Genomic DNA, 17,725 nt, shown 5'->3' with positions numbered 1-17,725 from the left:
GGTGACGATGTGGAATAGAAAACGTGATATTATATACAACACAAAGTTCAACTTAGCACAGCATATAGAGTGGGTATTTTAGCAGCTAGCGCAGTACTTTGCGACCAAAATCAACAGCAGTATGGCGACTGCTACAGAACTTAATACTGATTCTACCTCTAGAAAGCGGAAAAGAAAAAGTCCGCCGCGAGAAAACGGACATTCTAGCCCGGAAAGAAAGCGATGTTTGGTAAGAAACTCGTCCTGTATTGTTCTACGTTTTGTTGAATGAGAAAAAGTATTTTGCCCCTTTAATGTTGGGATGGTAATGAGAATTGGTAGATATAAAACCCATGGTTTTATCTTTTATCATTACCCACAGTTTTGTTTTCGAAAGTACAGCGTACCTTTTTGCTTCCTGTCCAAACAAATCTCATTTGCCGATTTCTTAATAATCCATAACAAACTAATTATTTCACCTAAAAGCTGATAGTTTATTATCTGATTTTAATAGAATTTCAATTAAAACTATCCTGTTAAGTTTATGATTTTGTATGCACCAATTTTTCCCTTTTTCCGTAGCTGTGAATTGTTATATATTGTTTGCTTTTCCATCTCAGGCCCCCAGAGAACCCGCAATATTCTACGAACCAGATTTGACTATTGCCAGCGATGACACAGAACCGGAGAAATTCGAGCCTATTTCCCTAGAAGATGCTAAAAGTGGCAAAGGTTTGGATTTGCATTTATGTTTGTTGATATTTTATGCAAACCACAGCTTTTTAGCACGCGCGTCTTTTCAAGTCTACAGACCTGTGAATAATAATTGATATTCGAGTATATAACATTTCCTTTCAGCGAAAAGGCCAATTCGTGTGTATGCAGACGGCATTTACGATTGCTTTCACTTTGGACATGCTAGATCTCTGATGCAGGCGAAGAGAGCGTTTCCTACAGAAGTATATTTGATGGTTGGAGGTAAGCCACTATTTATAACAAATGAATACATTTTTCATGAGGATTACAAATAATTATGCCACACTTTTTGTGCTTAGGAAAACTGTATTGGCCATGGATTGGAATTGATTTAATTTTCTTATATGCTGGATTGGTTTCAATGCCATAAATTCAGTCAATGTTGTGCTTATAGTATTTACATTTGGTTTGTGCTCCAATAGTTCAGAATTTGAAGGCCATTCAAGGTCATACAGTATGTTATATCTACCCCCTCTATCCTCTCACCCTGAAAAGTTGTTGGGAAACTAACAAAAACAGCCAAGAACAAGAAACCAGAGCAAGAAAATATATCTGAGAATATTCCATTTTTGGGCAAAATATCACGAAATGGAAAACTAGAACCCAAAAAGTGTAGTCAAAGAAAGACACATGTCCTGGGTATTATAGAACATGCAATTGACAGATTTACAATACTGTATTTTTAGTGTGCAGTGATGAGCTCACCCACAAGTTAAAGGGTTTCACTGTAATGACAGAGGATGAGAGATACATGTCTCTTTTGCACAGCCGTTATGTTGATGAAGTTATAAGAGATGCACCCTGGATCGTTTCACCAGACTTTATTGATATCCATAAGGTATAAGCAAGCATTAAACCATACAACGGAACCCCAATCACTGAAACTTTTATAACCTAAACTCCCTGCTAACTTGAAGCTGACATGTTCCCAAAAAAAACTAATTTTCAGTCAGTTTAATTCATATAAACTTGAATCCACAGTATAAATCAAGCTGTCTTTTTTTCTTTTATGAGGGTTTAAATTATTTGAGTTTTGTTGTAGTTTTAGAGACATGCTCCCTGTAGTTAATGTGCACGTAGTTATTTGACTTGCTCCCTGAATAGTGACCCCAGACTTTACATGTATACATAAAATGTGTGCAACTTTACAGGGAGTCGGGGGGGGGGGGGGCAACTTCCACTTTGCTTCCACACTTGCCATCGCCTTGTCTTCACACTTGCCATCGCCTTGTCTTCACACTTGCCATCGCCTTGTCTTCACACAAGCTCATCGCCTTGTCTCCACACTTGTTATCGCCTTGTCTTCACACTTGCCATCGCCTTGTCTTCACACTTGCCATCGCCTTGTCTTCACACAAGCTCATCGCCTTGTCTCCACACTTGTTATCGCCTTGTCTTCACACTTGCCATCGCCTTGTCTTCACACTTGCCATCGCCTTGTCTTTACACAAGCTCATCGCCTTGTCTTCACACTTGCCATCGCCTTGTCTTCACACTTGCCATCGCCTTGTCTTCACACAAGCTCATCGCCTTGTCTTCACACTTGCCATCGCCTTGTCTTCACACTTGCCATCGCCTTGTCTTTACACAAGCTCATCGCCTTGTCTCCACACTTGCCATCGCCTTGTCTTCACACTTGCCATCGCCTTGTCTCCACACTTGCCATCGCCTTGTCTCCACACTTGCCATCGCCTTGTCTCCACACTTGCCAAACTCCTATGAAGCTAATTTTGATAAAACATTCACATATTTATGATAGAAATGGAACTTTGCATTTTTAGATTGACTTTGTTGCCCATGACGATATCCCTTACAAAACTGCTGGTATGCAGACTGACGATGTGTACAAAGACATCAAGGCCATGGGTAAATTCGTGGCTACAGAAAGAACAGAGGGTATCTCTACGTCAGACATTATTGCGAGAGTTGTTAAAGACTATGATGTGTATATCAGAAGGAACTTAGCTCGTGGTTATACGGCCAAGGAGCTCAACGTGGGATTTATGAAGGTGAGATATTGTTATTTGACTATTTTCTCTGTTACTGGCTTTAGATGTGTTTAGTGGTGGGTAGTGCCAGAAAGCAAACTATTTGCTTCTCTCTGATTTCAAGTATTTGCTACTCTGTGACTGACTTGGATGTGCGCTATGTGGTGGCACCAAAGTGCAAACTATTTACCCCTCTGTGACGGAAGCACAGGTGGCCTAGTGTGTAAGCGCGTCAGCCTTTCACCGGTGTGGGCCAGGTTCAAATCCTGGCTCAAACTTGGGATTTTTTTTCCGGGTTCTTGCCTTGATTCAAATTTGTTTCACAAGTGAGTTGAGATTATTTTCCTGTGTTTCCGGTGTTCTCGGCTAAGGACACTAAACCGGAGGTCCCGTCTCTTTAAGCTGCACTATACTAAACTGAACTGTAGGGCATAAAAGAACCACTGGGGACGCAAAAAACCCTCCGGCACCACCCCCAGTGACAGTGCTTACAATGCTTACGCGGGCCATATGTTACAAAACTGTGTATTTGGTTAATATGCTACCCTCAATAAACAAGGGTAATGGTATTGTATTGTATTGTATTGACTGACTTCAAGGCAGGTTTACTTGTGGCATCAAAGAGCAAACTATTTGCACCTCTGTGATTGACTTCAATGTGCGCTTTGTGGTGGCATCAGAGAGCAAACTATTTGCACCTCTGTGACTGGCTTCTATGTGCGCTTTGTGGTGGCATCAGAGAGCAAACTATTTGCACCTCTGTGACTGACTCCAATGTGCGCTTTGTGGTGGCATCAGAGAGCAAACTATTTGCCCCTCTGTGACTGACTTCAATGTGTGCTTTGTGGTGGCACCAGGGCGCAAACTATTTGCCCCTCTGTGACTGAAGTCAGGTTTGGTAGTAGTCACCAGGGGGGGAGGTGGTGGTAACTCCCCACAGCCCCTCCCCCATAAATATAAAATCATAGTGGAGATGCATGTGAATGATGATGATTTGAAAATGTCAAAGTGGAGCATTATAAAATTCTGTGCCCGCTCTTCCAGGGAGAAGTTGCTGCTGCCAGTCATGATGCTAGACTGATGTTGATTGGTCAAGGCAGCATCCTTCAAACAAAACAGATACAATTTTCTTTTCACTTGTCAGATCTATTTTGTTCTCTATCTTAGGAGAAAGAAGTACAAGTTCGTAACAAGGTGGACCAGGTGAAGGAGAAGATATCTGTCAAATCCCAGGAGCTGATCCAGAAATGGGAGGAGAAGTCTAGGGAATTTATCGGCAGTTTCATTGACATTTTTGGTCGAGACGGTCACCTGGTAAGTCTTGTCAGGTCCTTTAGTAAAACAGGCTTGTTTGAGGATGAGAAGGAGGATAAGGATTCTGATCAGGAAAAGTCAGACCAGGAGAAAGAAAGATGATTATCTCAAAAGATAATGTCTGATAGGTCTGTGTTAGTATTAAGTTGTCATTTTGAAATGCAGGTTTTTTTTAATGGTAACTGAGTAAATATTTAAAGGCTTCCAGTATGAAAGGCAAACCTGAACAGACTTGAGGGAAGGGTGGAAGGGCTGGCTGAGCTGTCGCTGATCACTTTAAAAGGGAGGAGCTGTGTATTCTACCCAAATCGTTTAACCTTGTTAAATAAAAAAAAAACAGCTAAATAATACTATTTTTACAGCCGTATCTCAAATTTATTCATTTTAAAATTGACTCACAGTCAACGGTGATTGTTACACTCATACCTGACTGCATGCAAATTTAAAAGCATTCCAGCAAAACAAATGAAATTCGCAGACATTTTAAGGGATTAGCAATGTTACCCATGCCAATGAATAGTAAAAATTAAATGTACATATAAAGGTGTGTTGTTACAGAACTTCGTGTTTATTGTTCCGGAAGCTCTTGTAAGGGGTAAAGTTGTAATTATGGATTGAACTTTTTAAAGCATATGATTTCAAATATAGTTTTACTACCAATTATAATTTGTAAACCCTTAATAAAAAATAAATATGATAGGATTTACATAAAAAGAGTAAAAAAATAACTCAAATAAAGTATGATAACCCTTGTAATATGTGTACCAAGATTTGAGACAAAATACTATGGACCAGCAAAATGTTAGACCAACGGTTGAGAGTTTTCAACGGAAGCATAACTCAAATGTGTGTCGATGTTGAAGATGACTCCGCAAGAATGTGAAGGTAGACCACTGCACTGTGCACTGGGAAGAAGTTCAACACGCACTGCATCATTTCAATTCTTGCACCTTTTTGCACTTTGCACAGAATGCATGGCCATTAATACCTTCCGTCATAAACAATAAAAACTAAACTAAACTTAACCATCATAATGGTTTAAAGCATTTAAAAAGTAAAAACATATCCTAATGATCAATAGTCTTTATTGTGTACTTAATAGTAAGCTCAACTAAAAATGACCTTTTTTAACAGTGCGACGCGCGTCACCTTGACTACCAATGAAAAGTTTAAGGAATTTGGCCAATCAGGATGCGAAAATCACAGATGATTGACTTTTGTCATGGATTTGTCATATAATGATACTCATTTCAGGCTATGATACTGAAGCCTTTTCTTTTCACACCGCGTGGATTTCATGTCAATCATTGCATTTCTCGCGCTTTTATTGTTTATTTCAAATATAAAGGTGGCTACGGTGGCTACGGTGGCGTGCGTTTTAAAAAGAAGATCTCGTATATTTGTTTTTATTGTATGCTTGTTCGTTGGTGATTTGAGGAATGTCTCATCACTTCTGTAATACCCACATAGCACTGTTCATCATTGTATTGTAGACGCGGTGTTATTTTTTTCATGTGCGTAAAGCCCCGTACAGACAGCGTCAGTTTTGCTGGCATGACGCTGACCTAGTGCTAGTAATGTTGACGCTGTTTTGTATGGTAACTTAAGTGGTGCTGTGAGTTTCCCAGCATTTCCCTCGCCTTGTGGTCAACCGAGTGTAGCAATGCCAGTAATTCTGGGTATGTTGATGCTGTTTGCACGGGGCTTAACGGTTTTTTCTCTCTTTTGGGTATATATATATTTTTTCTCCTTATCAATATCATGCTTTTCGCCTTATTTGTAGGATCGACTGTTCGGCAAAGGTAAAGAACGTATCTCAGACGTTGGTGAGCGATTGAAAGGTGCCGGACGTCGCATCAAACGGGCTCTTTCCCCGGGAAAATGCGACGATGACGAGGCCGTCTACTATTACGAGGACGACGACGTCCCGAGAAAAATTCCCCGTCTTTCCCTCGACCCAGAAATTTCCGACGACGAAGATTCCGCAAAGGGAGCGAAGTTGGTAGACTAATTATTTTTTTATATTATTAGTAAAATTATAACGCTATTTAACTGTTTGATGTAAATTCGGGGTAATATTCCAAAGGGGAAACAGATAAACTTTTGATAGTTCTTGTCAATGAAGTGAGTTGGGTTTTTCGCTTAAAAAAAAAAACAAAAAACAACGCATTAATAACGGTATTAAAGTGTAGAGAGAAACCCGTTTTCGTAATGATTAGGGTAATTACTGCCCTAAAAATAAAAAAATTCATGGTATTGTTATAAAGGTTAGTGGGATCCATTTCTCTATATTCATTTTTTACTCGAGAAGAAAATATCCTGCATACTGTTCCGTGTTCACAGTGTCACAGAAACATGTTCTGAGTTTCCATGATTCAAAGTTTATTTTTTTTTTTTTAGAAATTAAGGCCAAAAACCGTTTCCTGGCTTCCGTTTTTCAAACTTACGGAATTACATTAGAATCTTTTTCGATTGGTCTGCTCCTTGCGGAGAGGTGACCAATCAATGAGTGCTTCAAGGATTTTGAATGACGGAGGCTAGAAGGCAATTTGGCCGTTGGAAATTGTTGGCTGGAGTCCCTAGAGCATTGAAAACTGTGGTACAGTGCATAAGTTCTAAATTTAAACCATCCGGTGTTAGGGCAGCATTAGAGAATGGTAATCTAGTAGGTTCTACATTGTTTCTCTGGTTGTCATGATGTTTTCTCTATTCCTATTTTACATATTAAAAAATAAAGATATTTATACCATTGTATCGATTACTACCATGACTCAGAGAGAACAATATCCTTGTCCCCATTTTTGATGACCTAACTTCGTATTTAGGTTCTATATAAAATAAGAAGAGAGTGAAACAACGCTCGATTCCATTGTTCGAAAACCTGCCTAGTTACGGCCAATGATGTGATGTTGGTATGAGACATGATTGACTGACAGCTCACCTTCTCTTTGAACTTATCTCGCCGCCGACACACACCCAGGCATGCGACAAGTGCTGGGATCGGGGCTCCTTTAAAAATGTTTTACGTACCCAGAACCGTACCCAGGGGGGGTGCAGGGGGTGCAAACGCATCCCCCCACAACGGCCGAAAGTCCACTTTTGGTTCTCAGTAGACGTGCTATTTGTAGATAAAACTCAAAATCATAAGCTAGATCACTCTGGTTTTAGCCAAATCCGACACTAAACGTCCCGTGGAGATACTGCAAAGGCATAAAAAAGTCCCTTTTTGTTCTTTCGGAGGTGGTTAGATTTTTATCCACCCCCACCACCTCGAAAAATTAGTTCCTTTTTTTCGGATCTCGCACCCCCCTCCCCCTCCCCAAGAAAAATCCTGGTTACGGGCCTGCTTCTTCATACAAAAAGTTAAATGACAGGAGCTTATAATCTGATTTGCTTTATCCCCCCCCCTTCTCCACTTCGCCATTAATAAAAACACTTTGCCCTCTGCCGATAACTTGCAGAATTTTCTGTTGTTCCGGGTAAAAATTCAACATCATTTGGCAGTTATATAACATCTTTCGTTATATGGGCGGGATTTGCTTTTCCCGCCTAGTTCGCTTAGTTCAATATTCAACATAAATTGAATAATTTTTGTTTATTTTACAAAGAAATCGCTGACAAAGTACCCTTATTCCCGTGAATAAACCAAATCTTGGGGCGTGTTGTCATTTTTGCTTTACGCCTCGTGATTTCTTGGTACTAATAAACCAAATCTCGGGGCGCGTTGTCGTTTTTGCTTTACGCCCCTAATTTCTCGGTATTATAATTACTTACTACTAGTAAACCAAAACTCGGGGCGTGTTGTCGTTTTTGCTTTACGCCCCGTAATTTCTTGGTACTAGTAAACCAAATCTCGGGGCGAGTTGTCGTTTTTGCTTTACGCCCCGTAATTTATCGGTATTATAATTACTTCCTACTAGTAAACCAAATCTCGGGGCGTGTTGTCGTTTTTGCTTTACGCCCCGTAATTTATAAGTATTATAATTACTTACTACTAGTAAACCAAATCTCGGGGCGTGTTGTCGTTTTTGCTTTACGCCCCGTAATTTCTCGGTATTATGATTTCTTGGTACTAATAAACCAAATCTCGGGGCGTGTTGTCGTTTTTGCTTTACGCCCCGTAATTTCTCGGTATTATAATTACTTACTACTAGTAAACCAAATCTCGGGGCGTGTTGTCGTTTTTGCTTTACGCCCCGTAATTTCTCGGTATTATGATTTCTTGGTACTAATAAACCAAATCTCGGGGCGAGTTGTCGTTTTTGCTTTACGCCCCGTAATTTCTCGGTATTATGATTTCTTGGTACTAATAAACCAAATCTCGGGGCGTGTTGTCGTTTTTGCTTTACGCCCCGTAATTTCTCGGTATTATAATTACTTACTACTAGTAAACCAAATCTCGGGGCGTGTTGTCGTTTTTGCTTTACGCCCCGTAATTTCTCGGTATTATGATTTCTTGGTACTAATAAACCAAATCTCGGGGCGAGTTGTCGTTTTTGCTTTACGCCCCGTAATTTCTCGGTATTATAATTAATTACTACTAGTAAACCAAATCTCGGGGCGAGTTGTCGTTTTTGCTTTACGCCCCGTAATTTATCGGTATTATAATTACTTAGTACTAGTAAACCAAATCCCGGGGGAGTTGTCGTTTTTGCTTTTTGCCCCGTCATTTATCGGTATTATAATTACTTAGTACTAATAAACCAAATCTCGGGGCGAGTTATCGTTTTTGCTTTACGCCCCGTAATTTATCGGTATTATAATTACTTACTACTAGTAAACCAAATCTCGGGGCGTGTTGTCGTTTTTGCTTTACGCCCCGTATTTTCTCGGTATTATAATTACTTACTACTAGTATACAAAATCTCGGGGCGAGTTGTCATTTTTGCTTTACGCCCCGTAATTTCATTTAATAGTATAGTTATTATTATACTAGTAAACCAAATCTCGCGGCGAATTGTCAGATTGCTTTCTCGCCCCGAAATTTTGTTTACTAGTATGTTTTTATCTATAAAATTTTAAAATTCTATAAAATTTCAAAATAATACCACTAAACTTTCTCGCCCCCAATTTCATTTACTAGTACTAGTAAGTTAATTTGCTAAGTTAGCTAATATATGAATTCCCGCTACTTAATCGTGCCTCCTTCGATATTCATTTTCATCTGTAAACGTTTTATATGACAAGTGTATTACGATCATCAATATTTCTTTCTTTTTGTGTCTGAGGGCTAGTTTTGTTGTCGTTTTATTCTTTATTATTAGATCAGGTGCACGGAAACCATGGACGACAGCTCGTGTTGCAAGCCTTTGTGAACACACCAATGCGGAGACAAGAATTTTGCTACGTAAATCTATGTATTGTATGGCAGGGGTTCGTCACGTAAGCCCATGTACAGGCGGGACAAGAGTTCGTCACGCGAGTCTATGTACAGGCGGGGACGAGAGTTCGTCACGCGAGTATATGTGCAGGCGGGGACGAGAGTTCGTCACGCGAGTCTATGTACAGGCGGAAACGAGAGTTCGTCACGCGAGTCTATGTGCAGGCGGGGACGAGAGTTCGTCATGCGAGTCTATGTGCAGGCGGGGACGAGAGTTCGTCATGCGAGTCTATGTACAGGCGAGTCACGCAAGTTTATATATAATGAGACAGAGGCAAGAGTTTATGTATAGTATGATCGGAACAAAAGTTTGTCACGCGAGTCCATGAGTTTGTAATGTGAATTACGTGTAACGAGTTGAGAATTCATAACTATTAAAGCGGAACGAGGGATCGTCGGGAAATTTAATTATTTTATATGCATCAAAGCCGGCGCAAGAGTTTGTCACGTGAATTTATAAAGCCTGGTATACCAGGGCGGGGACGTCAAGCAAATTCTTTGTATGAAGCATGTAACCGGCCAACATGGGGATGGGACAGGACAGGAGCAGAACTTAATGCAAGCTTTTTTATGTACGGGAAAATGAGAATCCGTACTGAGCTCCTTCTCAGCTGCGATGCTAGCCATAGGGATCCCATGTTTGTGCGAAAGTAATATCATTATGTGCAACTCGACGCTGACTAGTTGATTGCTCTTTTGACGACTCGTTTTAGTCTATGTCTATGTACTTGTGTACTACCTCCAGGTCCCAGAGGGGGGCGACAGTTTTGAAACAGGCTACCTTAACAGCCCCTCAGTTGTACTGGGCCAAAACTGTCCTCCTCTGTGGGTCCGTACGGGGTTTCACAGGTAGTGAGGTATTGTTCTTTCTTTGTATATTCCGCTTTAGAAGAGGTTGTAGTTTTTGAAGAAGGATACTGTTTTTGATATGGCAGTATATTCCGGGAAATTTAAGGCAAATAAGACTTCTTGGGGTGAATGTCAAGAAAACCCTGTACCGACCCGCAGGGGGGTGACAGGAAACGACCAGTTAGTTGACCTAGTGATACGGGTAGAAAAAAGGGGAAGTTGATGTCGTTAAATTGAATTTTAGAGACTCTGGCAGCTTTGTTGTAGGGCAACTCTAAAAGGAGATCCTAAGAACGAGATTGCTCACTGGTTGTTTTGAAGGAATTTGATTCTCTGCCCTGGGGCTCGTTTCTCGTAACACCCGAGAATTCTCGGGCCAGAAAACGTTTTATTCCTTAAATTTGAAAAGCTGGCTAATTTCTTTAAGATTTATGGTATCTAAATGTGTTGAAATATGTCAAACATCGTATTTTACCACAAAGATTCATGTGAAGGATAACCCTTTTTTTGGTTTTATAGATTTTGAGCTTTCCCGAACTTCTCAGGCCCGTAATTCACATGGCTAAAATATTAAGAATGTTCTCGGGACCTCGCAGTCACCCGAGACTTTTCGGGTAACTTTTTGACTTCAAAAAAACTTCGAAAATAGCCCGTAAAAGCGTAATCATTTGGAATACGAACCAAGAGGAAGTTCAAACTGTTTTTAAACATGAAAGCGGTTCTTCAAAAGGAAAACATGCGAAATTTTAAGCAAAAATGCAAAATAAAGTTTTCGGGCCCGAGAATTCTCGGGTGTTTCGGGAAACGGGCGCCTGGCGCGAGGAGACACTTTCAGATAGGTTTGGGATAAGAAGATGCGCGCAGACGTATCTGTCCTGCTCGCGGAGTTGAGCATTATATGGAGGTTGCTCTTGCAAATGTCAATAAAGGACCTATTCAAGAGTGGCAGGATATTAACTCAAACGTTGTTTGTATGCGTTCCCTTCAGGCAATTCTGGAAAACGTCTTCCCAAGTAACAACGACCCGACCGGGTTATTTAGGTTTGGGGAGAAGAAAAGATTAGAATATTAAAGAGGTTGGATGAGTATGATAAAGCGTTGTCATGAATGCGCGCAACGCACTTACTGGCGTCCATGGATTCCCTGTTAAAGATATTAAGGTTTGGGAAGTAGGGAACCCATCGACATGTGTTAAGTCAGTGGGAGTGCACATAGTGCACGGTTACCGCGAGCCAAATTTATCCCCAATCTTAATACGATGCGACAATGGATGCAGTGTAGAATAGGTTACTATTCACGCTGAATACATTAGAGCAGAGTATATAAGATTAGTGAATATGAATAAATTATCGAATTGCTCAACTGCAGGGAGGTAATAGGTTAAATGGTGGTTGTCCGGGATATGCTGGGCGAGACGTGACTAAGGCCAGCACGCTGTTTACACGCCCACCCACCCGTGTTCTATGCCTTTTTGTTTTTCACGCACTGCGTTCAGTGTCGGATTGCCAAATTTATCCCCAATCTTAATACGATGTGACAATGGATGCAGTGTAGAATAGGTTACTTTTCTGATTGCTTCTGATGCGTTTTGAGGAAAGTTTTGCTGTGCTGTGCAGGGAAATCTATATTTTCAATTGAATTCAGCTCTTACCATTACTTCCACAAAAAAAATCTCAATCTGTTTCAGCCAATCAGAGCACGTGATAGAAAACTACTATAGGATTTGTCCAGTTCATTTGACATCTTTTATCTTGAACACCCAGGCCAACTTGGATGGTAACTCAAATATGGGGATCGCTGGAACCTCGATTGCAAATGCATACGCGTCGAAACCATCGTAACCTTTTCTTGTCGCTTCTCCACTGCTGCCACTCCCGCTCCCGTCAGAAATTTCGATTACATTCCTTGCTTTCCCGGTTTTCTCGTTTGTAGCATTTCCGGTTTTATCATTTCCGTCACGCTGATCTTTCTGTTGTGGACCCAAGGCCTCTCCCTGACCAACGTGCTCTATAGATTCAACTGAGTGACCTTCATGTGTAGTCTCCTCGAGCTCACCTCCGGTCTCAATCATTTGATTTCCGATGCCTTCCTGGTGACTTCCGACTTCTTCCAGATGACTTCCGGTTCCTTCGATTTGAGTTTCCGTTTCCGGAACACCAACCTCATGTGGGATCTCCTCAGCGCCATTTATCTTGTCATAGTGCACGTACCACGAGAACTCCCCTGTCAGACCCAGCATGGTGACCGTGGTATTCTGAGAGGGGACTGGGGCCCCCAGGAGAAGAGTCCCAGATGTTGGCCACTCTAGGACGATGGCGTATACATAGCCATCCTTAGTCGTGTACCTAAAAATAAAAAATGCGTTAAATTTATCGTTTTTGTTTTGAAAACTATCCTTTTTCATTCCCCCCTGCCCCCATTGTCAACATTTGAAATTAACACATCCATTACTATAACGCCCTTATACGCCCGTAAAATATAGGCTCGACTCTAAAACGTCAGAAATGCAAACTAAACATCACCAGACCCGGATACTCATGGATTCCTCCAAGGCATAGACGACCTTCATGGGAGTCTTAAAAACACATTGACAGAGAGGCGAACAAACCCCAAAGCCAAATTAAAACATTTCCAGGTTCAAGGAACCCAGAATAAGCCTGAAAACAATTTTGAATAAGGTTTGGTAGCAAGATGTTCCACATCGAAGAGTATGAGGCCATTCAGTGGAAAGTTTCTTTCTCACTCGGTGAAACCCAAACAAGGAATTATTTAATTGAATCAACCTCAGCGTGAAAACACACACAAGCACAGCATTAATTATGCCCAAAAAGACTTCCTGGTGTCCTAAGGCACTCTCCAGATGTGAAAAGCTCTAATTTTTAAGCAAATTACAAGCAAAATTGTTGTCAGCAACAGGCTGTAGCAGTGCCGTCGCTAGACTGAAAAGATACTGCATTGCATTGTTGAAAACTTTAAGGCTTGGGTCAGAGGGTAGCTTAATTTAACCGGTAGTGTTGCATTTAAAATAGGGGGGGTTCTGTTTTCAGTCTGTTTTTCTCGCAATTTTGCTCAAAAGTACTCAGTAGTGAAAGGGTTAAAAGCCTTAGTTTAGTGCATTCTAGAACATTCTAGAACATTCCGTGGAATATTAGACCAAATAATCACCAGTCCTGTCTGTCAACCCCTGAGCTGTAAACTGGCTTATTATACCAGGGTATTGTTCAAAGTGTATAGAGTAGAGGCTGTAGGGAAGGTTATGACAAAGTTTGGTATGTAAAAGTGCCCGTAAAATCTTGTGTATGTATAAGAACAGGAGATATCTCTATTCAGAGCAGTACGCACCACACGTTTCCATTTCGCGAGTCGTTTTGTGCTTTCCAGGGTCTGCTACCATATATGGCTTCACCATTGAATTGTAACCAGTCCCCCATCTCTTCGAGCCGCTCCTGGAATATCAGCGGTATGGACCCATCCGGCGCAGGCGCAATGTTCATTAGGAGATTACCACCGCAGCTAGGAGATGATTTCAAAACAACTTGTTGATTTTTTAAGATCATAGGCTGGTATTCCATTTGAATCAGATTAACATGTCGGGAGGGAGTAAACAAATGAAAAATTACCTGACGGTCGAGGCGAGCTCACGAATCAAGTCATATGTACTTAGATACTCGCTCAGCTTCGCGTTCCTCCGATAACCCCACGACTTCTTATCGATCGTCATGGCGTTCTCCCACGGACGGTGCATCATGTGACCTACACATCAGACCACGTGACTTCAGCCAAGTGAACACGTGATTACGGCGTTGGCCAATCAAATGACTTACCGGGATTGAACCTGTCAGCACAGACGAGCACTCCACCGTGATTACATCCGCACCCTCTCCCCCACCGGTCATTCACGACAATGGACGAGGCGACAGGGCTACGGGAATACAAACATATAAGGACTTGATCCAATATAAGTATCATGCGACTACATACACACCATCCAAATTTTGTCATGTGGCTCGTTATAGAGCCATATTAGAAGCTCCTTGCTGCCCCAGTACGAGTCTTTCACTTTCCAGTCTAAATATGGTCATGTTACCACGTGACCCTCTTATAAGCTGTACGTGATGACTATCGGTCATTATAGAGCTTTTGCTGCTCTAGTACGAGTCTTTCACTTTCCAGTCTAAATATGGTCATGTTACCACGTGACCCCCTTTAAAGGAGTGCGTGACGACTACCTGTCATTGCAGAACCATGTGAGAAAGCCCTTGCTGCCCCCAGTACGAGTCTTTCACTTCCCAGTCTAAATATGATCATGCTACCATGTGACCCCTTTATAAGGTATGGGTGATGACTACCTGTCATTGTAGAGCCATATGAGAAGCTCCTTGCTGCCCCAGTACGAGTCTAAACATGTTAGTGTGATCTTGTGATCCCCTTATAAGGTGTGCGTGATGACTACCTGTCACTCCCCAGTCTAAATATGGCCATCTTACCACGTGACCCCCTTATAAGGAGTGCGTCATGACTACCTGTCATTGTAGAGCCATGTGAGGAACTCCTTGCTGTCCCAGTACGAGTTTTTTGCTTCCCAGTCTAAATATGGTCATGTTACCACGTGACCCCCTTATAAGGAGTGCGTCATGACTACCTGTCATTGTAGAGCCATGTGAGGAACTCCTTGCTGCCCCAGTACGAGTCTTTTGCTTCCCAGTCTCCGTCGGCCCACAGGATGTCCGGCATGTATTTGTTGACCAGCTCCCGCAGTTGCGGCTTTACCACAGTCTATTACATAAATAATGCATCACTATGAGTTCAGAATTAGAGTAATGGGGTCTAAATCCCGTATTCCCCGCCGAACTTGTTCCCCAATATATTTATAGTGAAAAAAGAATATATCGATTCCCTCAACTGGATAGGGCTTCATAGCTTACGGAAAAATGTGTCAAGCCAGTCGAAGTAATGGTCGCACATTTAAATTTTAGACTAAAATCTTCATAGTTAAATAGAGGCCTTTCGACACGCTGTTTTATCGAAGTCGTCCTCGCGAAACAAATGATTTGCCATTACCTTGACATATTCGTCGGTCATGAAGTTCTTTCTCTTGTCCTTGAGATAAAGTGGGTTGAACCACTCGTAGAGCGAGTAGTACAAGCCAAACTTGATATCACCATACATATGGAACACACTCGCTAGTTCACCTACAGAAAAAATACAGGGGCGGATCGAGCTTTTTTCTAAAAGGGGTTGGGGTAGGCTTAATGACAAAGGAGGAGGGGGAGGGGGTAATTATTCTTTTGTTACATTATAGCTTTCTGGCACCCCATTGGGGAGTTTAAAACACCCCTTTACCCTCCCCCCTAGATCCGCTACTGACAGGAGTTCATAGAATGATAAATTTACTGCGATTTTCAATAGTCTGGGAGCTCTCACTATCGAAAACTGCAGGGATATAAAAAATGTCAATCATGAGGCATTTTTAGGGGTTTGTTTGGTTGAATCTGCCATATGAAACACAAAAGCTAAGTTCCCCTTTAGAAAACAGGAGTATATATGCAGTGGAGACTCAGAGGTTGATGCTGTCGAAGCGGGTTCCCAAGTGGTATTCAACATCCTGATAAGGAATTGACCAAGCGAAAGGAAAAACGATGATCTTTTTCAAAACAATTGTGTTTGATGATATGAGGCCAGTTTTATCGCCCTGTTACCCCCAGTGTGGTAAAGGGTCTGGAAAACATCAGCAAACTTTACACAATCAGATCAGAGCCAGGAGGTGTGTGCTTACCTACGATATCCCTGTGTGGTCCATTATCAACCGAGTTCCAGTTCCACGAATAGCTAGTATTCCAGTTCACGAATCCATCGTGGTGTTTACCGGTGAAGACAAAATATCTGCGAAACCGGAGTAGGTCAGTAACATCCACTTTTTTTTTCTATAATATCAATTGGAAGCGAGGGCAAGTAGCGAGGCATTCGTGTCTGAATGCAGTTTGAGGAGCGCCATGTCTTTCTATCGGCACTCTTATGAACCATTCGCATCTACCATATGTTCTGTGCGCCATTTCTTTTGAGCGCTTATCTCTTAAACTCAACAAAACTCATGCTGCGTAATTCACGGAAAGCTCTACCGTAGATATTTTGAACAACACGTGTAGCCAGGGCCTATTGAATGCGCATAGAATTGGATGCAGAAAGATTTCACAATTCTTTTCGCTTTTCTTGCGGTCGATGCGATGGGGGTGTGCTTGATAGAGAGTAAATAAATCAATGAATGACTGATAATAAATTGGCTTTAAAATAGATAATAGATAAATAAAAAATTGATATTAAAAAGCTGTCTCTTTGCTCACCTCGCCCCAGACTTCGCGATGAGCTCATGCCACGCGGTCGCATTGAACATCTCCGCCTTGAGCTTTGATGCGAAGTCAGCGTAACTGAATCCGGGGGGGTAGTTCCTCCACATGTACTCCATGATCTCCGGGTAGCCCTGTCTCCAGTGATACCAGAACCACTCACTACCCACCCCCGGGACCGAGTACAGTCCCCAGTGCACGAAGATCCCGAACTTCGCGTCTTCGTACCACGAGGGTAGTGGCCGCGCGTCCAGGGATTCCCAGTCGGGGGTCGAGTAATACGGGATTTGATTCAGCTCGTAATACGAGTCATCTTTCTGCTGAGAGCGAATTACGCTTGCGAACATCGCCTTAGGATGGTTGACGATCTTTCGCGCGCGTTTGGACGGCTTCTGGGCATGCGCTATAGAACCTCTCTTGGCATGGTGGTCCTTTTGCTTCGACTTCACTTGTGTCATTTCTTTGATTAGTTGTTTATTTGCCTTGCTGGGGTTATGGCCTTTTTGTAAGGTAATTAGTGGCTTTTGTGTCTTTGACAGCTCCCGTTTAATGGGTGATCGTACCTCAGGGACATCGTCGATGTATTTTTTTAGTTCAAAGGAAGAAGACCTTGCCAACACGAAACTAAAGCAAGCCACTAAGAATACCCAGCGAATCATCGCAGCTTTACTCGCCTTGGCGCGATCAAGCCAGTGGAGAGTGCTTCAATAACGTACTTGGAGATCTGAACGAAAATGACTAATGCTTGGAAGTCGACATTTAACAAGATTTCCTTGTTGAATAATTAAATGAGTAAAGTAAAATATTTGAAGTTGAATCAATGTTTTGCGTGCAGGTCAAATCGCGGATGTCAGGCTTTGAAATGTAAATAGTCAGTGGGAAATAAATCAACTAAGGGCTGATGTTATTTATAGGTCATCGTTATTGCTCGAATAAGCGACTTGACTTTATTTTTCAAGTCTCAGACGAGGCGTTTATTCGGTAAAGGCGCTTATACGGGATGTGCGCTTATTTCTTGTTTTATCGCTAGATCAAAATTTCTTTTTTACAACGTGCAAAGGGTACAAATCCTCCCAGAACCATAACAAACCAAGCTTTCAATGATAATGTTGTGA

General features: G+C 41.7%; 2 protein-coding genes across 3 annotated transcripts; one reads left to right on the top strand and one right to left on the bottom strand.

Moving 5' to 3' along the window:
- Positions 1-2: 2 nt before the first annotated feature.
- LOC5510996 (choline-phosphate cytidylyltransferase A) lies at positions 3-6,788 on the top strand. The gene is made up of 7 exons (XM_001631385.3): positions 3-229; positions 600-711; positions 838-957; positions 1,422-1,573; positions 2,517-2,744; positions 3,891-4,037; positions 5,821-6,788. The coding sequence occupies exons 1-7, from the start codon at positions 122-124 to the stop codon at positions 6,046-6,048; spliced, it is 1,095 nt and encodes a 364-aa protein (XP_001631435.2). The 5' UTR covers positions 3-121; the 3' UTR covers positions 6,049-6,788.
- A 5,087-nt stretch (positions 6,789-11,875) lies between these two features.
- LOC5511011 (alpha-L-fucosidase) lies at positions 11,876-17,398 on the bottom strand. 2 transcript variants are annotated; one of them, XM_048732201.1, is made up of 8 exons: positions 16,608-17,398; positions 16,043-16,149; positions 15,328-15,458; positions 14,909-15,042; positions 14,091-14,188; positions 13,887-14,022; positions 13,609-13,779; positions 11,876-12,611 (listed from the first exon to the last, which is right to left on the bottom strand). In XM_048732201.1, exons 1-8 carry the CDS (start codon positions 17,267-17,269, stop codon positions 11,999-12,001), a joined length of 2,052 nt encoding a protein of 683 aa, XP_048588158.1. In that variant the 5' UTR covers positions 17,270-17,398; the 3' UTR covers positions 11,876-11,998. The 2 variants fall into 2 exon arrangements, with proteins under 2 accessions (XP_048588158.1, XP_032236131.1); XM_032380240.2 differs by having other exon boundaries at positions 13,887-14,019; positions 16,608-17,397.
- Between the last annotated feature and the right edge of the window lie 327 nt (positions 17,399-17,725).

The sequence above is a fragment of the Nematostella vectensis genome, chromosome 9 (genome assembly GCF_932526225.1).
Source record: "Nematostella vectensis chromosome 9, jaNemVect1.1, whole genome shotgun sequence".
NCBI lineage: Eukaryota > Metazoa > Cnidaria > Anthozoa > Actiniaria > Edwardsiidae > Nematostella > Nematostella vectensis.
This window is presented reverse-complemented; position numbering and strand designations above follow the sequence as displayed.

Coding starts and splice junctions, on each gene's coding strand:
- LOC5511011 (XM_048732201.1), bottom strand. CDS start 17,269: ATGATTCGCTGGGTATTCTTAGTGGCTTGCTTTAGTTTCGTGTTGGCA. Junction 15,459..16,042: donor ACCACACAGGGATATCGTAG/GTAAGCACACAC, acceptor TTTTTTCTGTAG/GTGAACTAGCGAGTGTGTTC. Junction 12,612..13,608: donor TCGCGAAATGGAAACGTGTG/GTGCGTACTGCT, acceptor TTTTATTTTTAG/GTACACGACTAAGGATGGCT.
- LOC5510996 (XM_001631385.3), top strand. CDS start 122: ATGGCGACTGCTACAGAACTTAATACTGATTCTACCTCTAGAAAGCGG. Junction 230..599: donor CGGAAAGAAAGCGATGTTTG/GTAAGAAACTCG, acceptor TTTCCATCTCAG/GCCCCCAGAGAACCCGCAAT. Junction 712..837: donor AGATGCTAAAAGTGGCAAAG/GTTTGGATTTGC, acceptor ATTTCCTTTCAG/CGAAAAGGCCAATTCGTGTG.